The sequence below is a fragment of the Hylaeus volcanicus genome, chromosome 5, assembly GCF_026283585.1.
Source record: "Hylaeus volcanicus isolate JK05 chromosome 5, UHH_iyHylVolc1.0_haploid, whole genome shotgun sequence".
Classification (NCBI taxonomy): Eukaryota; Metazoa; Arthropoda; class Insecta; order Hymenoptera; family Colletidae; genus Hylaeus; species Hylaeus volcanicus.
The window spans coordinates 17,445,992-17,470,732 of record NC_071980.1 but is presented as its reverse complement, the minus strand read 5'-3'; the positions used below and the strand labels follow the sequence as shown (position 1 = coordinate 17,470,732).

At 40.9% G+C, this 24,741-nt stretch overlaps 1 protein-coding gene across 8 annotated transcripts in view; it reads right to left on the bottom strand.

Moving 5' to 3' along the window:
• Nucleotides 1-1,809: 1,809 nt before the first annotated feature.
• The window catches only part of LOC128877501 (rap guanine nucleotide exchange factor 2-like), a 206,827-nt gene continuing 183,895 nt past the window's right edge, over nt 1,810-24,741 (bottom strand). For 3 of the 8 annotated variants that reach the window (XM_054124833.1, XM_054124837.1, XM_054124835.1), the window contains 15 exons: nt 19,196-19,408; nt 18,753-19,105; nt 18,214-18,675; nt 17,847-18,139; nt 17,468-17,771; nt 17,165-17,393; nt 16,594-17,083; nt 16,304-16,515; nt 16,001-16,232; nt 15,619-15,933; nt 15,172-15,489; nt 13,625-13,741; nt 11,625-11,795; nt 10,100-10,357; nt 1,810-7,413 (listed from right to left, as the gene is read on the bottom strand). In XM_054124833.1, coding sequence (XP_053980808.1) covers nt 7,382-7,413; nt 10,100-10,357; nt 11,625-11,795; nt 13,625-13,741; nt 15,172-15,489; nt 15,619-15,933; nt 16,001-16,232; nt 16,304-16,515; nt 16,594-17,083; nt 17,165-17,393; nt 17,468-17,771; nt 17,847-18,139; nt 18,214-18,675; nt 18,753-19,105; nt 19,196-19,408 — 3,999 coding nt within the window. In that variant the 3' untranslated portion in view covers nt 1,810-7,381. Of the gene's footprint in view, nt 7,414-10,099; nt 10,358-11,624; nt 11,796-13,624; nt 13,742-15,171; nt 15,490-15,618; nt 15,934-16,000; nt 16,233-16,303; nt 16,516-16,593; nt 17,084-17,164; nt 17,394-17,467; nt 17,772-17,846; nt 18,140-18,213; nt 18,676-18,752; nt 19,106-19,195; nt 19,409-20,518; nt 20,852-24,741 lie in introns of those variants that run through there. The other 5 variants (XM_054124840.1, XM_054124834.1, XM_054124839.1 and 2 more) reach the window with 5 other exon arrangements.

The following is a 24,741-nucleotide window of genomic DNA, read 5'->3' as shown; positions in this document are numbered from 1 at the left end:
CGTAATTCTGACACAATCACTATAACAACAGGACACTTTTAATTGCGAGACAGTTTTAACTTTCATTTGCAAACCTGTAGCTATGCCGTGGCATAATAATCTAAACAAGCTTCCATTTTCGAGCGTGGATATGTTGCATAACTGAATTTGCCTGTTATGTACCTCTAAATAGATGCGTGGGGACTATGTAGACTGAAACTGAATGAAATTAGGTCTTCGTCTATTATTAACGAAACGTTTCTGAATATTCTATTATTTATTATCCGTTATATTGCATATTTTATCAATTTTCTTCAATTGCATAGGTATACATATTCGAACTTCCCTCATTTATGGGGCGCCAACTGGTATCGCCATCTCGCGGTCAATAGGACGAACTAAAATTTCGACCTTTGATCAGCGCCTCTATCGGGAAAACGACCAGGTTTGTCGCCGAATAGTTCTTTTTTTAATCATTAGATGGCGCCTTTTTGTAAATCTGCTTACCGACATTTTATATTTTTCGTTTTTTCTATGTAAATATGCATTAATTTAAACAAATAAACATTGGCACACAGACTACAAATTGGCAGCTAACTTATACTGTCAACAGAGAAGCCTGGGAAGCATTTAAGTTTGCTAAAAAGATAGTTCTAGCTAGTTACCATCATGAGTTGAAACCAGTTTCTTTAAAAAAAGTTTGTTGCAGCAAATAATAACAAAAAGAATCGTTTCCTCAGATAGATCTCAATATAAGGAAGCTTGTAGTATGATTGCAAATTCATTAATAGTTGTAATAAAAGAGATATTGTGAATTTAATTAATGTCGGTATGCAGATTTACAAAAAGCGCCATCTAGCGATGAAAAAAGAAACTATTCGGCGACAAACTTGGGCGTTTTCCCGATAGAGGCGCTGACCAAAGGTCGAAATTTTAGTTCGTCCTATTGGCCGCGAGATGGCGATACCAATCGGCGCCCCATAAATGAGGGAAGTTCGAATGTATATATGTAATATAGCAAATAATAGATAATAATAAATAATAGATAATAGAATATGCAGAGAAACTTCATTAATAGTAGATGGGAATTTAATTCTCTTAAATTTCAGTCGACAAAGCCATCTAACACATTCATTTAGACCTCCATAATGTAATTATGAAGAATTATTGAAGTACAAAAATAAAACGCTATTATACATGGTAAAAATAAATTATATATATATCTACAGCTTTACTCTATCTTGTATTTACAAGGTTACCCTTAAAATACCACTAAAATTTTAAGGGTTGATTTCACCCCTTCGATGTAAACTTCTACGCGAAGCAAAAATTTTTTCTTGCGTACTTGACTACATTCTATAATCACACTTAATGTTAATTAAACTTTAATTACCGTGTTCAGCTACTTACCTTGTTTATTTAGAGACGAAGAAGATTGCGTACCACTGGTGTAGAGTAACTGCTCTTACTAAAATAACCGTTAATGTAACAGACAATTAGAGGGAAAAGAGAAAACTTACAGTTTCAGGTAGCGTTCATTGTGAGAAGAGTCATCGATGCTCATCAACTGTTACGTCCGTTACCAGGCACCGTTAGCATCGAGCATTATGCAAATGCAAAAAGGCATTAGTTCAAGAATGAATTACTCAAACATTGTACTCTTAGAAAAACATACCAAATAACACTACTGTAATTTAAATTACAGTGTCTGATTTTCTTCAAGTTTCATTAAGGAAAACATATTATTCTAACTGTTAAAGTCCCAAGTATCTTATTGGACACTTAACGAATATCTCAAAGAATGGTCCACGAATAAAGTACACTAAACTCTTTACCAATTCTTTAGTAGCTTATATATTGTTCGACAGGGATTTTACAGGTGTACATTAATGGGAACAACATCTATGTGTGACTTTTGGTAAATACAACTGGAGCTTGTGTCCATCACGCTACAAATTGTTTAATACGTGTTCGATACAATTTTAACCACCTATTATAATTGGTAGACTTTGTTCCTATACATACGGTAGACAGATATACAAAAACATTGTATCGTACAAAATAGTAGCAGTAGTATCACCACCAGTTTCGTTCCCACGGGTTCTTCTCTTACGCACGGTATCTCTCATTGACCATCGAAATTTCTAAAGTATATCCATATCGTGAGAAATCTTATAAAAATACTATTTATTAACCCTTTACTTGGCCACGTCCGCTGTTCACATAATGCAACGATCTTGTCTCAACTAAAAATTAATTAACTTCATGATCTTCGTTACGTTTACACGACGCATAAATAAAATATCACGTAAAACACAGTTTCTAACATTTCAAACCGACAAGACTTCGTAAAAGACTGCATCAAATCTTCCAAATAAAACATGCTAAACCAACAATTAATATCTCAAGATTACGAAAGTAGATGTAGTTCGTATTCTGATGACGTAAAAATAATACTGTAAAGAAACACCAGAACAATAAATAGCTACGTGTGACTGAATAATAAAATGCAGTTCGAATAAACTTTCCACAAAAGTGAATATATTACAAAAAAAAAAAAAAACAAGTAATTTGTATCGGATCTTGTACGAACATAGATTGCCCAACAAATAAAAAGATCATTAAAAATAAAAACTATGATCCAACTGCTCTGTCTTCCTAATTAGTAGCCAAATAAAACATTGAAGTACTTCTTTCGAACGATCAAAGCAATTACAGTGGCCGCCATTGCTCGGCGTTTCTAGTTTCTAGATCTATTCAATTCTTCGCTTCGTCTCTGTGCTCTTTAACAAAAAAAAAGACATTAAATTATCTGGTCAACGACACACACCGTACTCGGAGACATGTCGAAAGAAGAAAACAAGTGAAAATACGAAGAGCGCGCGTTTCACGCGCGATTACGTATGTACAAAACTAAGGTAAGTGTTCATAACAAATGTGTTCGCGCAGAACTTCGCTCGCCTAACTTTCTCGCTTCTTATTTTTCTTTTAAATTATTCATTTTCGTTTGTACTGTTTTGTCCCATTATTCGTTTCGTCGCGACGAAACTGTAACAGAGATGGGGGGGAGGGGGTACCGAACGACGCGTTTTCGACGGCGAAGAGAACGCACATACATATATATATGTATATGTAACTCGGGACGAAAAGTGTTCTCGAAACCAAACCAGTCGGAATGTTGTACTATGATCCAAGTTTTATTAAACAAATTAAATACAAAAAGTCTCCTGCTTTCGTGTTGCTCGCAGGACCGCTGTTCTTGCGGTCGTTCCGTCTCGAAGTTTTATAAATAATTAAAACAACAGGAGAGAAAGTGGGAGGAGGATAAATAAAAATAAAAGAAGTCAGGGGGAGGGGGACTCGTGGAAGAAGAAAGTTGAAGGCTTGTCCACATTTCTCTCTCTTAGATAAACATTCTCTCTCACGCTCACATTACACAAACTCTACCTGACAGAGATGGGCAAAGTTCTTATTCGAACGCTTCGAATAACGAATAAAAGACGAACTACACGTGCAATAAAAATTACAATCGAATATTTCATGCTGAATGAATAAAAGTTCAATCGAACAAACATTACAAGCAACATAAATTCGTCTTTGTAAGCTCTCCAGCAAAAGCATTCGAACAACTTTTATTCGTCATCTGTTGTCCGAATAAAACTCTTACCCATCTCTGCTCTACAAGGTGGATCGTTCCATAAAATTAGGGGAAGAAGGGCTCGAGCTTCAGCGATTCAAGGACTAACTAATCAGCTCGCTCCGTTTTGCCAGCGCGCGAACGCTTCCGTTCCTCTTCGAGGGTTCGCCGTGCTCCCGTTTCGAGCTTTTAAAGATTATTGCTCGCTGTGAACACGGTGTGGGAATATTACGCTTGGTCGCCACGTTCAGAAGCAAGATTTTCCACGATGCGATCGGCGTGACCAATAAGTGAAAGCGTTCGACTGGTTCTCGGATATCTACTGTTCGACGAAACCTCGAAGAGGAACGGTTGGTTCGCGCCAATTCGCAAAAGGCATATGGTAAATGCTGCCTGGAATGGATCGTGTTCTTGCGCTTCAGCCGAAGGTACAAAAAGGAAGAGCTCGGAGAACCAGTTCGAATGGAGTAACGCGAAACGGGTGATCTCTTAACGGTTAAAAAAAAGAAAAGAAAAAAGAAAATGCAAACAGAGAAAAGAAAACACGAAAAGAGGTCTTTTTTTTTCAGATCTGCTCGTTTTGTTTTGCCTTCTACGCTTCGAATTCGCGAGGAATCTTAATCGATGAACGCTGAATATAATGATTTTTATAAAGTGTTCCTTCGAGAACGTTTGAAGTAATAATATTTAAAAGTCGTTAGGATATGTACAAAGAGATATTAATATGAATATGCAAGTAAATGTCGATGGATCCACGGTTGCGTCGCGGGATCGAGTTGGACCAATCGTTTCCCATTAGACAGATCGCGCGAAAAGATCAGCACGGTGTTCGAGGACATCTGATGCCTTTCGGTCAGGGTTACGCGGTATGATTAGTATCTGAGAGCAGTCTGTCGCACGCTGGGAGACGAGTCTCGTGCGGGGGGGGAAGCATGTTGGCCACGATTCACGGCAAGACACAGTGGAATGTCGACAGCAAACGTTGAACGTTCAACTCTTGAGCAAATTTTTTACACGATTTTGAACAAATTTTGAACGTTCGAGGAGAGAAAGCACCGTGCTGATCCTCGTTTAGCAGATCCTTTCGCGAGAGACGCCTTCGAAGGTCCCCTCGACTGACCGCGGTCTATGCATTCTCCCGCGCGTGAATTACAGCTCTCCTTAACGCTTTATCTACCGGAAGTCCATCCGTTAAGCTTTTTAATTACAGGCTTTTCGGTTGTCATCTTACAATACTGGGTTTCAGGAAACGGACGAGGCTTTGCATAAATTGATGCAAGCCCAGATTAATATACATCCCGGAAGTACTTCTTCTAGGTCTTCTTCGAAAATGACAGAGAATTCGACGAACAATCCACGGTATTCGTATCTTAATAGTCTGGTAGATAAAGCGTTAAGTACTCGTCGATAAAGGACTCGAGGCTTCTTGCACAAATGGACGAGAATTATGACTGTTTACAGCGCTGTTACAATACGATAAGTCGAATGGGCGAAGAAAAAACCTATTTACTTGATATCGATAATAAAACCAGCCGCGCGCCTCCGCCTTGTCGACACCTCGCCTCTCTCCTTTCTCCAAAGAGGCGGATATCATCCAGGTCTCCTCGCACGCTCGCACGGGCGCGGATTATACATACAGATATATTTATATTTATATATTTCTATATATTTATATAAAACTAAAACGTACCATGATACTGATAAAATTTCGGAAAATATGAGTTCGACGAATAGCATTCAAAGGTTCCATCACCTCGTTCGCGAACAGGGCGAAATCGAGAGTGTCGAGATATAAGTTACACCAGATCTAAAATTCGTTTCCGTAGTATAGTCAGTAAAAATAAGTTGAGCATACGCGATGCATATAGATATTTTACTTCGATCTCGTATCCTGAAACGCTAATACCTTGTTGTGTTTATTCGTTTTTCACGAAGACTCGCGCGCCGCGGTTCGCCATTGGAATTTTTTTCTCATCGATATTTGTCACTTTCTATTCAGACTCGCCTAAGAGCGCCACTCCGACTCGTATCGTCTTAACCCCCTACTGCACTACTTGTCGATTGTTTACACATCGCTGAATTAATTAACCCTCTATAGAGTTTGGATTTAAAGTTACACATAAATATTGTCAAAGACTGATTTCATCTCTTTACTAATACGGGGAAGGACTCCCCTCTGAATTAATGTGTTTAGCAAACAGGTTCTCATTGTAACGTATAAAACATTAAGCGTAAGATCACAATAATTATAGAGATATAAATAATTGCACGTATCATTCTTCACCTGGAAAGCTAAGTTCGATACAAATTATAGTTTACATTTCATCATCAACGTTCATTCAGAACCTATTATATAAACTCTTCTGGCATAGAGGATTAGCAAGTAGCTGGAGCTGCAGATCTATAATTCAATAATTTAAATGAGATCCCTGGTCTTTTCTGTCTTTCTATAGTCTTCCTTCTTTTAGAAAGCGTTTTACCACGCACATGCTCCATCTACGATATCAGAGATGTTAAACGTTCAAGGATATCTCTTTCTAAAGATATTCTACAATTCAATGCAATACAGGGTTAGACGGTACACCAAAAGCCAAGGAGCAGTACTTTCGGTCGTACCCTCTTGCAACGGCGTTGGTCTTTGAAAAATACTTTGTACTTGATCGCGTCAACAGTAAAATCAGCACACATCGAACCGCATAAACCGTAAAATCGCATCGCCGTTTCGATGCGAGATTTCCGTATCTCTGCGTCACGCGTCACGCGCCGCTGACGATCGAACGACGGATCGAAATAAAAAATGGTTCGAACCCTGCCAGGTCGTACAATTTTCACCGCGAAAAATTAGCAGCAAAATAGCTCGGAGCACGACGATTGGAATTATTTGTTTGCAACCCTGGCAGGTGTACAAATTAAAAAAAGAAAATAAAAATAAAAATAAAACAGAACGATCGACGTTAAACCTGCAATCAGTGTCGTTAGGCTGAACCACTTCGAATCCTCTGGCGCTTAAATTCGATTTGCACTGTGAGTTTCCTCTTTCGCGTCACATTCTTCCTCGGCTCTCGGTTAAAGACTACGATTAACGCTACGCTATGTACACCAACTTATATACTTATGCTACGAATGGGGAGCGTTGGGGAGGATATTAGCCTAAAAAGTATATAATACAGGACACGCCGTCATTCGTACTCCCTGCGGCGATACGCGGTATATATAACATCTTTGGACTCGATTTATTACACATTTATATAGAATATTACTTATGACCGTTCTTGCGCTCTAGTCCCTGCGATATCGAAACTCGGAGGAGCTCGTCTCCCCTCTCAGTCTGATTGGAAAAGTTGCTTTGTCTTTTCGTTTCTCGGCCTCTCCGAATCTCAACATCCTCGATACTCGTGCTATTCTCGTATCCTGACGCTCTTCCGAGATTCTCGAGGTGTCTGTTTCGTTTGGTTGCAGTCCTGGAAGCGCGTTTCCCCGTAATTCCTAGAATTAGGTGACCCGATCTCTCGACAAGCTACCGTCGAAAGCACTGTGCGTGTCAATTGTTCGTCCCTGTGTAACCCTTCCCTTCTCAAAATCTATCTCGAGACGAGGGATGCGAGTTTCGTGAATCCTGGCGATTCCTCTTTCCCGAGGAATGGCTCCAACTCGTCACGTGACGCGACGACGAGGGTGTCCTATTCCTTTCGCCGAAAGAGGTAGTTGACGAGACGAAGGATTGCCCCCTAAGCAAGGATCGGCGCTCCCAGCGTGGTGGATCGTTTAAACCGCCGACACTTGGGCGTCCTCATCGTCTGAAAAAATTGCGATCGGGTCAGCAACGACCGGAAGGGGTTTCATCGATCGTGAGACGGTGCTCTGCCGACTGTCGTCTACCTTGGCTGAATCTTAACACTCTGACGACGAGATACCTGCGTATTCGTTTTAAATAAGTAATCAAGGAAGGCGTTTAGCGGGACTCGCAGCTTGCAATCGTCTTCTTCTACTCAGAGCCTAATGTACCGTAACAGGGAACAGAGAAGTGTACGTAAAATTGCTACCGCTAAGTCTGGTCTATCTAAAGATGGAGAGAAATGAAAATTCCACCCCACTGATGGAGGATCGATTTTACATGTAACGAATTTCACAGGAAACGCGATCTACTAATGCATGGTTATAAAATTCGTACGGAAACTACAGTTTCAGCGACTACTAGACCAGAACGAATCCCCCAAAGTAGACTGGAGTCCTTCGATTAGAGATGTGGGGGTACATCTATCCAACGGTTCGTCTCTGAGTAACTTGCTGTAAACGTTAACGTGTGTTCCATCGAGAGATATTTGGTAAAAAAAATAAAAATAAAAAAAAAGAACAAAGAATAAAGTAAAACGGGGGTCGTGGAGTGTGCGACGTGCAGAATGAACGCAAGCAAGCTCGACATGCCACGACAAGTGGAAAACGAAACAACGCCGAGGGAGTAATCCGCAATCTGTGGGAAATGGCACGTATAATTTGCTGCAAGCCTCTAGCGGGTGCACGAACATCGATCACGTGTAGCAATTCATTGGATGCAGACGGCTAATTCGATTATGTGATGCGTATTATATGCGTAAGAGCGAGTGCGCGTCGAACGATGCTCACACGGATAAATGAAACAGAAAAAAAAACACGAGTTATGCATACACAAACGTGTTACGAGCAGGCAACTTTGCGGAATGTACAAGTGAGAAATGCGGTTGTATCGTTATTTACATGTTCGTGCTGGACTGTTTATCGAAACATGTACATCGAGCGACAAACAGCAGCAGATTCTACCTCGGTCGTTCATACATACACTGTACTTAAATAACACACGCGAGGAGCTCTCTCAAATGTAGCTAGATAGATCAGAGTGTATTCTGATGCGTAAGCTCATCCCATCGGAGTAAAGAAGACTCCACGGTGAATTTTTTCAATGTTTCACTTTGCGAAAACTTGAATTTTATGCTACGGTTCGAGTAATCGAATTGGAATGTTGAGTAGATGTTGCCGTGATATTGACACGGTGAAAAATGTTATCGAGAGATAGAGTAAAGGGTTTTCCAAGAGAGACTTTAGGCTTTTGGTTTTTTATAATCAGATATGCCTGGCAGCATGGTCATGGTGGATACTAAAGACGTTATCTCTCGTGTTTACTTGTAAAAGATCATATTCCTAAAGCACCTTTTAGAAAACGCTTTATGATGGAATTCGTAAAGAACAGCGTTATATTTAAAAAAAAAAGTAATCTTGTACGCACAATTAACCGTTTCAGACGTGACATATTTCAAGAGTAATTTTTTTTTAGGTATACCAAAGTATTTACTACGTTAATTAACTTTTAAAATCTTCGTTATGGGCCCCATTCAAAATTCTTTTTGTTATTATTTTACCTACAACTTGAAGAAGAAACAAATTTATATTTCTCGAAGTAATCTACAAGACTAAGTAATTTAATAATCAATAAATCTATAAAAGTAACACACACATTATTAAAATAAAATTGATCTCTAAGATCAAAGTAAAAATTATAAAGAAATAAATTGATGCACATATTATATCATTAAAATTGTTTGAACTATTATTAAGAAGCATATAGATTTACTAAAACATACATAGCATTTCATCCTTGTGAGGACTGCTGACTTTAAAGATAACTTTTAATTGAGACGTTTAAAAATATTCATGACACGCCATTATGCACACGTCTGAGAAGACAAAGCGAAAAAACACCCAAAAATATCCGTAAAACGTCACGCGGCAAGTAAGCAAAAAATGCTGCCAAAATAAAAAAATGCGAATAACATTTTCCTCCGTGCATTATCGATAATTAGTGATGGGATTGATACAGACCTTGTTCATAGTAACAGGAGTCAATGATACTCATGGTACCACCAAAGTAGTACGAATTTAATTATCAAACATTACTATTGTTAGTATTATATGGAGAAGGAGAGATCAGTTTTGCATAATGGGTAACGAAAAATATACATCACGAAAATTAGTACACCCCACGATTATCTCGAAAATCTTAATCACACCTTATCACTGACTGAAACATAAAACCTTTTATATAAAATAGAGATCAATGCTCAAGTGACTCTTGTTTACAAATAAAGACTCTGACACAAATCTCAACTACTTCATCTCCATTTATACATTGCAACACAATCTAAAAATTAAAAAATAAAAAGAAGTCTCCCCATTTTCTGACAAATCTTCACTCCCATAGATGGACAGTTCCACAGTCTTCGACTAGTCCTAGGCCTCGTTAAAGCCATCTGACCGAAAAACCTGGCGATTTTTCCTCAGTACTGATCTTTCTTTCTCCGCCCAATACAAACGACTCGGTATCCCTCCCATCACTGGTAGCGGTAGGGAGCGCAAGCCTCGTGGACCACAAAGATTCGAGAAAGACACGAATATAGTAAACGTGAATTAGTAGAGACTGTATGTACGTAGCGAGTGTGATATGCTCTGTACCATCTTCGTGCTCGGTCCTGTAGGTAACACCCTCGTGGCTGTGAGCACGGCCGAGCCTGTGCAACCTCGCCATCTGTGCAGCGACCTTGTACGCAGGAGGCTGACGGCACTGCGCGCTACCGATTCCTGGACGCATCGTCGTCATCGACGTCATGGTAGTCACGGTCGTCATCGTCGTCATTATCGTCGCGCCAGCTCCTTGGGGAGGAAGTCCCGGCGGTGCTCCGAGACCCACGCCTACTCCTAATCCCGTAGAACCTGAAAACCCTCGACTCTCTTCTCTCGATCTCTCACACCCTCGCGCCTTTCCGCTTCTCAACAACGCCCATATCCGACGACCATCAAATACACCGCCATTAGCCCTTCCAAACGAGCACGACCCTTGCAAGGAACCCTCTCTGCCGAATCACCCCAATTTTTGTGAAACTTCGCATTAAAGCAGTGAACAAAATATAAGAGTACCGATATTCTTTGATAGGCTGACGTTTATGTTCCAGGAGATCAAAGATACACTCGTTCGCAACTTTAAGGGTAGTTGCACCCCTAGAACACAAACGGCATGGTGTTCCTTAATTATATCGAATTTTAGTATAATAGTTCAAAGAAGTGCAAAGGTCCCATGAATGTTTTCAAATTTGTGAAATATTTCATTGTGGTACTCGTTTAGAAGTCGAGCTCGAGATGAACTCTTAAGAAGAAACAGTACACAACGCTTGTTATTCACCGCTAGATCTGCCCAAGAAAAGGAAAGCACAGAAAACCATGGTTAGTATACCCTGAAAAGAATCCTCGGTTCTCCGTTAATCCTGAGGTGTCGCGAGACATATATCGCAGACGGCACAACACATGATGCAACACGCTCCAAATGCAGACGTACGGTACACGGACACACGTAGCAGACAACTATACTCACGTGATTTGTTATTATAACATGCACGCGCGTCAACTCTCTTCGAGCAAGCAATTCATATACAGAACAGAGTAAGCTGATGCATATGATATATCGACGAATGCCTCAAGCCAGATTCGTTGCTTCCGGTGAAAGTTCGCATTCGAACAAGGTACTCATCCCTCCTACGTGACATTCGGAATTAGTGTGATTTTAATCTTACGATTGAACCCTTTCGGTGCTGACATTCTAACGCTCTACTGGATATAGTAAGGTGATAGGCTAAATTATTATTATTTTTTGTTTAAGTATGATTTCAAATTTTCAACAAAGATTAAATTAATGAAAAGATTCAAAACATACACGTGAAACTATTATTATACTATCAGACACTCAGACAGAATAAATTCCCAAGTATCGGAATGTTTAGTCCCCAAAACGTAACTCGACGCTCGCAAGTGTCCATCACACGAAGTCGCGAGCCTCGAAAGGGTTAATATTGGATTGGCGCCGTCACCAAGTCATGCCAAGATCCCGGAAGCAACGCGACCAACAGTGGACAGTTTTCTACGAAAAGAAGTTCAGCCCAGTTGCAGGAAAGAAACTCAAAGACAGGCAAGACAGTCGCGGACTCACCTTGAGGATTTTGGGGTTGGTGATGGTGATGATCGTAATAATGTTGGTGGTGGTGGTGGTGGTGGTGATGATGATGATTGTGGTTGTGATTCTGGTTGTGGTTGGCAGGAAGCGGAGGTAACACTGCTACCGCGTGAGGGAACGGAGGTGCGCCACCTCTCATAACAGACCCTGCACCACACACAGGCCACATACGAAATGTTTCTTTACAAAATGTACAATTTCTGCACACCACCGTAACGTGGCGTACCTGAGCGGGATCGTTGCGAGGGACGCGATAAAAAAAAATCGTCGCAAGGACGTCTCTTTCGATTCGAAACGGACTCGAGTTCTCTGCCAAGGAGGAAGATTCCTAGAGTGAGTGCCGCGAGTGCAAAGAGGTCGCGAGAATTGGATCGAAGTGTGGTATGCATATGTTGCAGCGAAAGTGGATTTTACAGTGAACGTAATCGATTACTAATTAATGTATACCCGCATTCACTGATGATAACTTTTCTAGCGATGTTTAATGTTTATTACCTAGGATTCAAATTATATTTAATGTATTGAGTCAGAAGAATCTTTTAATTGACATTTTTATTTGTTACTGTAAGCTGGAGGTGCATAAAATGCCATCTTCTTGCAGCTATGCTTTAGACATGCTTAGTTTTCACGATTATTAGAAATCCTTTGATGAGCAATAAGCAATAGTCTTGGTTCGATTTTTCAAAGATTCCTAATAATTGGTTCATAAAAACTGACCAACACGTGACAATTCAGATTCATAAGAAAATTCTTCGAGACTATATTACAAAAGGCACATTAGATAACTATGTAGTATCCATTCAGTGGTCACTTTAACGATGGTGTACATTCACAAGTAATTGTTTACGTTCATCGACCATCTGATTTCACTGTAACATACATATGCGTATGCATGAACTGCCCCTTGCGTAAAGAAGCGAGTCTCTGTAAGAAGCTTGAAGCGATAAAATGTACTGAAGCAACTGGAACTCCGTGATACAAGCGACTATAAGCACGTTTACCTACGTTATCAACGCTTGATTAAACGATCATAAATAAAATATGTACCAGGAACGATAAAAAAAAAAAAGATAGTGAGCGCGTCACGCAGCGCGAGTTCCACGGAGTTTTTCAACTACCATAGACGAGAGAACGAAGATGAGTGGCCATGGGACATACGTATAGAACTATTTTTATTTTCTAACGTTAGAATCTTATCGGGATCCGCGCGTGGCGAATGATTCAAGGAAAACGGACTGCGACTGTACTAATAAAAATAATTAAAAGGTTTCTCGTTCTAACTAAAAAAAAAACAGGCTGGAGTCATTCGTGGAACCCCTCAAGCATAAAGCTTAATCGAACGTTTTACAAAAATACTTTTCTAAAATATTTTCAACTTTCGTGTCAAATTTTTCGAAAAATATCTTACATCGTCGAAGAAGGGATAATAAAACCTAAAACGTTCTAGTAAACTTGATGGTCGAACCCTGCGAGTGACTTCAGTTTAAAAACAAAAAAGGGGTAAACAAACGTGAGAGTTCTTTCAAGGACCCACTTGTAGTCGTCGATAGGCGTACAACAAATATCACACTTTTCCAATGAATCATTCTCGTTTACTGACTACCCAAAACGTAATGTCACACACTACTGAACAGATCCTCTCGAATATCAACGGTTTCACGATCACGCGATCACAAGCAAAGACTCGTTTAACACCCCAAAAAAAACTTGTTCAACGAAACGAGTTCAGTTACTATGTTCATTTAGGACATTCGATACACGTTTCAAGGTCTGGCGAAACGAAGTAAAAAACGATTCGTTCGTTTGCAATCAATTTCCATCTACTGGACCACTCCAGATTCTTTCATTTCTTCTACCTTCTAGTCTACGGTCTACGGAGCGGGCAACGGGAAGAAGAAGAGGTATGATGAGCACGAGCTTTATTCTGTGGGTTTTTTCGTTTGATTTTGATTTGTTTTCTCTAGTTCGTTACGTACCTTGCATGGCGGAGTGCCGTCTTTGAGGTGGCGGCGGACTGCCACCGGCTTCCACGCTGCTTCCGCTGTGGCTGTCCAGCTGTGTACTGTGACCACTGTCACTGCTCGTCACCGAACCTACGCACACGTCCCCAAGACACTTCTATCACTACGCATTCTAGCCCAGTTTCGCCCTGTTGCGCCCCCGCCAACTGCTAATCATCTAATCAGATTAGTGGTCGAGTTCTTCGCAAGAACATCGTAATCCTGTAGCTCCCTGATCACTCTCTCTCACTCGCTAATAGACTCGGGAGACTAAAGTTCTCGTCTCCGTCGCGATCAAGTTGCACAGCGTTCGCTTTTCGATGCACGCCTACTCAGAGATCCTTCTGTAAGCGACTAGTTAGCTACTTCTAGCAGAGAAGCTATAAATTCAGTTTCAGTGTCAGCCTGTCGAAGATGTTATTTTAATCGCATTAGACTCGGTTGATAGGCTCGTTCGAATTTTAATTAACAAGACATGACGTAAATTTTTGTTACGTTTCTTTTAATTGAATAATTTTCAAAAATATAAAAATGATATGATGAATAATGAGAATAGGTCATCTTCGGGAATTGACCGAATTGATTCAGGTTATCACGTGTTCTCAAGTCCACGTGTGTACATCTAGTATAACTGATCGTGAGAATTATTGGCATATAACAATATATTTTGTTATTTTTATTATTCTTCAACATGAGTGATGATTTGTGTAGCTGTCTACCCGACAAACTACTTATCAAACAAGATCAGGACATAAAATGGTGCTCGTAAGTGCCTAAACATTTTAAAAATCCGAACGAACGTATCACCCAACCTAACCAGACTAACATGTCCTGAAAAGTGAACATCGCTAGAATTCCCAGAAGCGATATATCCAAATTCGTGACCTACGATAGGTCACTGTTCGATTCAAGCGTAAAGGAATAAATAGTTTGCGAAAATTGAAACTATCGTCTATTGATATAATTAACAGACTGTAACGTTAAGACTGAAAGTCTTAGTAGAACCGTAGAGGATGTAATTCACGCGTCCGTATGTCCCATGGAGAGTGATCTAAATTGAAGCTAGACGTGCTTCGCCCTGGGATCAGAACCGTGGTATAATCGGGACGATAATATTGATCGAAAAGAAGCGCGAGCTACGGTAATCGGCGTACAAGATGCGTGTAAAATGGATAAGCTAAATATAACATGGAACATTTATGAATTGCGTAAACGGCTGTGCAGCGTGCATAAAATGAGAGTATCTCGTTGCGAGACCTGACCAAGTGTATGTCACGAGCAATGAAGGTGCACGATGGTACTTCACGAGATGTGTCCACCATTTTCGTGTTTGCGAGAGAATAACGGTAAAAATAAAACGAAAGAAGCACCATGGGTGATTCGTTCTCTAAAGCTAGCGATGTATAAAGAACACAGTGTTAATCGGTAACATCGTTAAGTATTCACGTGTGTAATGTGCGTCGAACCGATTGACAGCATCTCGTTTCGAACCATTTTCTCGATATCAAAATCGACGAACTTACCGCTGGTCAACGTTTTTCTCAACGGTTGAAGATTGCTCAGGCTGGTCACGCTACTACTTTCAGCGCTGAGATCGACAGGTGGTGGTAAACTGGAAGGAGTATCGCTATGGGATCGCTCATGCATAGGAACTCTGCTACCAGATCCTAATCTCCTAGGTGCACCAGGACTAGGCTCCAGACCGCTGGAATGCAAGGCTAACCCTGGCACTGGAAGTGGTGGTGGACAGTGTTTAGGTTGATACGGACGTGTTTTGTGAGGATCGGAGAGCGCCAACATTTTTCTCACTGCCTGTGGCGATGCTGCTCCAAACTTTGTACCTGGAATCAGAAAAATATTAAAACGAACGAGGTTAATCGTTCGATTCGAAGACCTAACCTCTCTAGTTTGAGATATAGTATTACGCCATAACACTTCTGTAGATTGATCCAGATATAAATAAATCTTACCTTGTATACTCTTTCTACCTTCACTGGTACTGCTAGCGCTACTTGTAGTTGACAGAGTAGGAGAAGGATGCCTTCTTCCTCTACTTGCGCTTAGTGGTACAGCCGCAGCAATTGCGACAGCTCCTGCATGGGGTTCACATTCCACGGAAAGAGCGTGTAATCGTTCCTCGTCTGTTATCACTTTCATATTCGTCAGATACGCTTTCACTCTTCTGACCATCTGCGCTTCCTCGAACATCTTCTTTGGGTTTGGCGCTGCGGTCGACTTTTTCCGTCTTTTTACGGTCGCAGTTTGTCCTCCTGGACAATGTAATACTGTTAGTAGGAATAAACTATAGGTTAAACTATCACATTCCGGTTTCGTAAATATTAATTGCGTTACCTTGATTGCCAGTGGTCATTTGATTCAACGCGACCATAGCGGAACTAGGTGGCTGCCCGCCTCTTTCCAACATTATCGACAAGTCGTAAGGCGAAGAACACATGTTCGTTAACGTTCTCACTTCTTTCGCGATCATTCTCAGCTTTTCGAAGTTAACCAAGCCTTCTACTCTGGAATCGTTGCCGAGATGTATAAACGTCAGATCTTTTTTTACTACGGGGTAAAATGGAATCTAAAAAAAATGAAATATTTAGTGCCGTGCATTCCGTGATTTCGAAAACTTGCAACGAAGTGATGACGCACTATGGGAGGTTGTGTCTGTTCAGACGCCACCAGTTGTCGGTATTTGCTCATATTACGGCTGGGATCCATTAATTCCTGCAAATCGCTGAAAAGCCTCTGATATTTGCTTGGCAATTTTTCCCATGAGCCTCGCAATCTTGATACGGCTCCGTGTCCCAAACCAGATACGATCGCAAACATGGAGTTGAAGTTCTTACACTCCTTACATTGGCCTGTTCACACGGAGAAATATTAAAAAGAACTCGGATAAAACGGTAAGTTCTTACATGGCCAATGAATAAGGAACTTACGAGCTATTTTTATGAATTGTTTTATTATTTTACTACGTCGAACGATGTTGTGTTCAGAACAAACTTCCGTTACGACCCAAAACATTTCTCTGTTGACTAGTTCTGCGAACTGCCTGAGCATAGGCACTCCGTATCTACTTTTTAATTCGAATAAATCATCCACGTACTCCGTGGATTCAATTTGCCTGAATATACTGAAATCTTGTAAGGTTAGCTGAATAGCAACTTCGACAGCGTTCAGTTGCAAGAAGTGAACCTGAGATTCGCGAATAAGTTCAGGCGCTTGCTCGTCGGCCACGAGCGTCTCCGAGATACTGTTAGTTTTTAAATAATATCGCGAACTTAATCCGATTCTTTCTGCGAGGTTCTGCATCTGATCGGGTAACCTTCGTTGCTTAATCATACCTCCTTCCCCAACGCTAAGTTCAGCTAACGAGAAGTTCGAGCTACTCTCCGTTATACTGAACTCCTGAAGAGCAAGCATTACCACCTAAAAGGATATATGTATTAACATACAAACATGCGCATTCTTCACCCGTGATCGTCGTTTCCCAAGAGTAAATATACCTACCTCATGTGCTGTTGTTTCTTTATGAATAAGAAGGTATTTACAAGTTTGATCAGCTTTGTAAACTTTCAAAACGTGTTCGGGATAATCAGGCGCCCGCACGTCATCGTAACAATATAACGTAAGGTCGGGGTTACTTTTGGAGTGATAAAGGTTGGTGGTGGTCTGAGAAAGTCCTGTTCCTGGGGGTGTATGAGGAGGCGCAAGAGGATCGTCTACGTGTACACCATCGCTATAAAAAAAATTACATTTTTTTTAATGGTTCTTTTGTATGAAATTTAACAATGTATATCGTTTTGAACTTACTTAATAGTATTCTTTGGCAGTATGTTCATCTTCATGAGGGCTTTCTGTAATCTCCTTTTCGGTCCAAGCGTCATGAATCCCTTATGGTCTTTCTTAGCATCTTTACACGGGGACACATTGGAATCGGGAATTAACAATGGAACACCACCTACAAGTGGGTTTAGCGGATTGACAGGGGTAATCGGATCCACGTGCGTGGACAACCTCGCACGTGGATCTGTTTGAATTCGTGATATTTCAGGTTTATTTGCTCTTCCCCGTGGCCTTGGTGAATCGTCTGGCATCTGAAGCATTTCTTTAAACGCTGCAACAGTAACATATCGCTCGTGTAAAAGAAATATAATACACAATTATTATTTCTAAAAAAAGTACCACATACCAAGTAAGTTTGATTTAACCGTTATACTGAGATGTGTGGATCCTCTTAAGATTTCGAGTGCCCTGACGTGATTCACATGCTCAAAACTTTGTCCGTTTACTTCTAAAATTTGATCGCCCCGTTTTAACCCAACATCTTCAGCCTTCGACTTTTTATCGACTTTCGAAATGAAGATGCCGAAACCCCTTTCGTAACCACCTAATATACTAAAATGCAAGACCTCGTCCCTACTGGGCCTCGCTAACGTTACATTCCGCGTTCTCGCCTTTGCCGCGCACGCAATGTTTAATAATCTAAAAATTATGAAACCACATATAAATCATATTCGCGATATATTAACGCAATACAAACTTGGATTGAAGTGTACCTTTGTTGACCTTGCATTTTTTCTCTTTCCAATCCAGTTTCAAATGCTTCCAAAAATTCCATCATCGATGGATCGGTTTCAAAATCCGTAAAATGATTATTTACCCAGAGGAGTACTACTCGGGCAACTCTATCTCTGACTTGTGCTTGATCAAACCACTCTAACAATTGACTCGCAACTAATAAAGGACTTTCGATAAATGTTCGATGGGTTAATAAGAAATCTTCTATATACGTAGGATCGGTAATACTGTTTTCTTCTATAAGTTGTAACATTAAACGTTCAGGAGTTCCACGAATAACGACATGACCCCTGCGTGCTCCTCCGTCTAAAGCACCTCTTAATTCTGTTACTAGAATCACTCTTCCGTTTTCTTCGTGCCTCCTAGTATTTTCTTCCCCTTGATGTTGAATTCTAAAATAGTCTGCTTGCGTGACGCATACAAATTGGCAATCATCGCATCTGGAAAAAATATATTTTTGTCAGCGAAAACAATATTTCCGATCGATCGAAAAATAAGCTTCGAACACACTACTCACTTTGTCCTCATGATACCTCTATGCAGAAGTCTTTCCATAGTGGGCAAGATTCCAAAACTATCGCCAAGTTGTAGTTGTTCAATTTCGCCATTACTATGTTCGATTTCTACAGCACCATTGATAAGCACGCTCCAACTGTCCAATTCTTCGCCGTCATTTAAAACTATCATACCGGCACGTTCGACCACCGCAAACACCATCACAGCGCACAGCGCTCTTCTTACAGCCAGAGTCATGTTTGTAAAGGCCTTCAATTGTTGCGTGAATTCTAACAATGTTTCTATGTCATCCTCTGTCCTTTCCATAGGGTCTTTCTCTAAACATTCTCTGACTTGATCACGGACAGTCAAGCTCTAAAAATAGTAATAATAAATTGTTATTCATTCATGCTTTACATTTTATAGTTCAATTCAGATACTCCAAAAATTATAGTATATCTTTACATCCATGCTCTCTGCAAGATCTTCCTCTTCATCGCTGTCCACTATGGATTCAACAAGACCTGAAAGATCAACCTCATCCGCATCTGCATCCAAGGAACTTTGCACAGATGTCATTGTGTCAGAACCACTGTATGCAGAACTTGTATCACTCGAATGGCTGCTTCTGTTGGACTTTTGGTACAGCTCTGGCCTGCCAGTCAGGCCTTGGGAAAACTGAAAAAAAAATTTTCTCAATAATAAATGTGCTTTTTCCTAAATATTTTTATTATTAAATAACTTTGTATTGTACTTAATAAATGTTATAACATATTGTATAATGTCTGCACTGATCAAGGTGGCCAAAATTTGATACATCAATCTGATACCAGCAAATATGCAGACTAAGATGTTTATATTAATACTCGTGTCAGGAATTTGTGATACAAAGCACAGATACCTGTTGCATTGTGTTGTAATCAAGGATGTAAACAATAGCACGGTCTTGTCCAGGAAAATATATTAATACAGTATTTGAAGGAAGGGTAGGTTTAGTTGTTATATTTTTTTGATGTTTAATTTGATTTTCTGTTGTAATCTTTAACATTGACAGATTAACAATCTTCATTTACAAATTTTTATTTGTGGAATTCAATGAGAATGGAATACAATGATATATACATAAAATGAAGATCCTTCAAACTCTTCAAAGAAACTATACATAATTGCTTCTAAGTTTCTCTAAATTGTTATAAATGTAAGATATGTTTACAAGGTATTTACAAGGTGTTGACAACATAATACCAAAGACATAGTGATGTTAATATTTGTTTACAGCAACAATTTCATCGAATAAGGAGATTTATTGCTCGGGTATAATAATGCATTTTCAAAACATTGATTTTAGGGTCCGTTCGATCGGGGGCCTAAATAGATGTCTTTTTTATTTATAGGATAATGGTCCACAGAACGGGATCGAGAGACATGTAGGACAAAAAACGCAGGTTCTTCGAGCGGTGCTCGTTTACGGAATAGTACCAGGAATGGGCGTGATGGGTGCAGGCTCCGTTCGTAAGTTAGGTTAGGTTGCCAGACATGACATCACGCATGCAGCATCGAGCGACCAGAGGAACCACGCACGGAGAGAAAGAGACGGAAACAGTGGCACGTATGTGTATCTAAACAAAAACATCCTGACATCTGTCGTCTTTCGGCGATCATTTAAGGATGATCGTCTACGATCACTTGGCACACCATTCAATGGAAATCATGGTAACGAGGAAAAGCACGTCGCGATAAACCAAGGGCCATTTTGAGCCGCGGGAGAGATCGTCCGTCCAGACTCACTTGGTACATGCCCAAGGCGTCCATCCTATCCACGCTAATGGCACTTGCTTGGTTCTCCTCTCTTCTCCCTAGCTGGATATCACGACGAACAACACGAGAAACAAACAGTGTCCGGCCACATTCTCCTTTCGGTTATTTCACCACGGTTAGATTCAACTCGCGCAGGTCGCACCTTCTCGTTCGCGAGCGCATATGCGTTCTCGTGTACACGCAGCGCGACGTGACCTTCTTTGTGTGCGTTTACGAAGCTCGTGGCGCGTCTGGTGCGACCGTGTGTCGTGGGCCGTCAGCTTGGTGAAGTAGCGGACATGGAACTGCCTCTTGTCCCTCCCCCACCCTTCCTCCGACCATAGGCATTCCCTTCGAAAACGTAGGGTCACGTGCAGAGAGGCCGTATCGAGGACGCTAGTCATAGAGAATTTCCCCCACCATTCACGCACACCGACGCACGTGTACGTGAGCACCGCACTTCGGGCAACTTCGGCGGACGAGAGAGAGAGGCGAACGGCGAGTCTGCCCTTCTCGCTCTCGAAGCGGCTGAAGTCCAAATTGCCGGCAAACAGAACTGATTGTTTTCTTGGGATTTCTTTGTTTTTCACGATTCGAAAATTCCCAAACCCCTCGAAACAAGGAAACCTTGTTTAAACCTTGTTTAAAAGTTCTTGAGAATCTTGAGAATTTCTAAATTGGAGACGATGTTCCTGAAGTACCACCTTTAATCAATTATAAGTAATTGCAATACATTTGGAAGTCTTTGGATAGACTTCTGTTGTACTAGTTAATAAAGAAAAAACTGTTATAATTGGAGGTATGACAGAGAATAAAAATAGAAGAGAGAGGGGATAAAGAGAAGTTTCCCAATTTTCAGATTATAAATAAAATTCATTTTACTAAGAAGGAAAATGAGAAATTAAAGAGAACTATTCTATTTTGTATCCTTCCTGTTAAATATAATGCTTTAAAACTGGAGGTTAATCAGCAAAGTAGCTATGTGTATATAAAACACAACTAGTATCGATTTGGGGTTTGAACGGATTCTATATTTGGACACAAGCGGTCCAGAAAGGAACTATTTTCTTTCGTCAAATATGCGGCGGAAACATGGCATATTTTGTCTATAAGAGTAAACGACCGTCAACCACGATCGTACTCTGTCTGTCGGTAATTCTGACTTCAGTTATGTCAAGAGTGAGAAAGAAAGACCATCATATTCGCCATCCTTATCGACTTGCCGAAGGTGCCCGAAGCGCGAAGCTCACGTACACACGACTCACGTGCTGGAGTATGTGTAGGTGGAGGGGGAAATTCTCAGTGACTCGCGTCCTCAATCAGGCATCAGAAGCCCCCCACCCTTCCTCGTGCCGTAGACATTCCCTTCGAAAGCGTAAGGGTCACGTGACCCGACCGAGCGGCAAGCTTCAGGTCCGTCGCAACAGGGGGGCGCACGTTGGGGGGCCCACCTGTAGCTTCTGATCGTGCCACTAACAAAACACTTCTCCCGTCGACGACACGGCGAATATGACTGAGGACATTTTTCGGTTCACCCTACTTGCGTCTCATTAATAGTCAATTATTGACCACATACTGGTTCTACCACGGGATTTCCCACATTGTTCTGCTCAGTGTTGGAGCAAGGATAAGCAAAATCTGCTCGAGTGACAAACATCTTTCCAGGTCCCCAGTTTCAAAATCCATCTCATTACTCTCATGAAATATTCAGAACATTTTTATTTTATTTTAGTGAATAGAAAACTACAAGACAATCCCATTCAAATACAAACATATTGCCGCAATTGGGCCGATTTGTAGCTGGACAAATACCAGTGGAATTTCAAGTTTATTTTTTTTTTTTTGCATCGTTCCAACAAGAATTAATTTGTAATTTTTTAGAAGGTCAACAGCTTGGCGGAACAGAGGAAAACCAGTTATCACGCACGATGTTACGACCAGTGTTTGCAATCTGTGCAATGAGACGTTTCACAAGACTAGCGGAACTGTTATCAACGTCAACTGGACCTTCTGGTTACTTTCCTGCATAAATTATATTATACCAGAGTGCTGGCTTTAGTTCAAATCTGGTTTCTGTGTTGTCACAACATAGAACTCTAAGTATTAAATATAAATGATCTTTCGATGTGCAATCTAAAAATGTCTGCCAAGCTCTAAACAACCCTCTTCGTTAGGATTCAATTAGCCACGAAAATCATGCAAAATGTTTCAACGTTCATATATATTCGTGTCATTATGACAGAGTACTACAACCAATACCCAAGGGTCCTAGTCAGGTTTATGATATACGCGTCTTTCGAAGCTAATAACTTAGCTAAACGTGCAGACCCTTCTGAACTTCCGAAAGGGAGCGATGCAACGGTTGTTCTGAAAGGATTAGAGGGAATGACAAATTACAGCAACGCTTCCCAAACTGTGTTCAACAAAATGCATCGATGTTACATATTCGTAGCGCAGTACACCGACCTAGATTAAGGATGATTGATACTTGCTACATACTCTTCAAGTTACATGCTCGAAATCATAGTGGTTCAAGTAAAAAAAAAATAAACAGATGAGCTGTACTATGTTTTACTCAATTATGTTTGTATCGAAGTATGAGATCATAACGAAGCACGGTACATTATTTTTAATTTTTACTTACACCACTACGACTACTTATTCTCAACTTGTCGAAAGGTAAGAAAAAAGACTGTAGCTTCGATTCGATGAAACCTGGCAGGAGGAATTTTCCCATGAATATTTATCGGATATCAACAAGGACGACCAGTCGATCGTTGCATCGGTCAGCAATTCATCAGCTGTGATTGCAGACGCTTTGGAGCGTTATGTAAAGTACATCGGTCGTCGTGCTCCGAACGTGACCACGGCGATCAACCTCTTCGTGGTGTCGAGGCGTAAAGGTAAAGGCCGATCGTGTGAATCAAGCTTAAGGAGTCGACGGTCGGTCAATCGTCAGTTGGTAAACGATCGAGAGAGAACGAGAATTCACGCTGAAGAGAGGTACCGGTCTGTTCAAAGCATCCAACAGCGGATAGTAACTGCTCAAAGGCCACTGGCCGACCCGACGGATGATTTATACGGCCCGTTATGTCGTGCCCGTGTCTCACTTTTCCTTTTGCCCTGCTCCACAGACTTTCCAAATTGCCTCTCCCATTCAGTTTCTTCCTACTTGGCCGAGAGACAGTGGCATACCAGTGCATGCGACCAATACGCATTCCAGAGGATCTTTAGGGGAAACGCTAATGTAGATCGTCTTACCCGCAAGCTGCGCCTCGAGAGGGTATTCTACTCTGGACAAACCATCTTTGGAATTTTATGACGAGACAATTATTTAAGACGTGTTAATAGGAAGGTATACAAGGGGGTAAAAATGATGATCAATCTTAGAAGTCTCTGAATGATTGTCTTATCCGCAAGCTGCGATACGAGGGTGTACTCTTGGCCCGTTTTGGAATTTTATAATAAAAAACTGTTTAAGTTGATTGATAGACAGATTTGCAAGTGTGAAAATATTAGGACCATCATTGAAAGTGCTGAAGCGAACATCTTTGCCACTTTGCCCTAATCCTTCTTTACGTAGAATGACGATAAGGTTCAATCTATGCAAAAAAATGCATTTCCATTTAAATAGCACAACTATCGATTGCACGTACACCATTGTTCTCATACAAAAAATGAGTACTCTTTGACCTATCTTTTTCCTTTGACATATTTCTTTCTAAATGAGGAAGTTAGGACTTGTCACCTGTACACATTTTTTGAAACCGTTTTCTCGAATGTTCACGAAATAGGACGCTAGGGAGAGAACATTTGGCTCGCAGAGAAAAGGAAAAAAAGCATTTTCTCCAACGATACACGCACGCGGATCGCGTTCCTCGATGCGTTCCACTTTCCAGGCGGAGGAAAATCTTTTCTCGAGCCGCGACGATTGCTATTTACTCTCCACCCAAGAAATTTTCCGTACGCGGCGATGCAAATAAGAAAATTCGCAGACTGATAAAACATCTCTTCGCGCAGACGGGCGGCAGCGCATTTGAAATGCATGAGAAAGTGCAATGTGGAAAAAGGTTGTTTTAAAACTTTTGCGACTCCGTGCATCCTGCGCGGACCCCCTCTCAGAGCACGTGGGCGTCACACGCGCATACGTCACGAATCGGCGACGTCATAAACTTTCTTCTAACTACGAAACCGATGACGCAAACTGAGTCAGC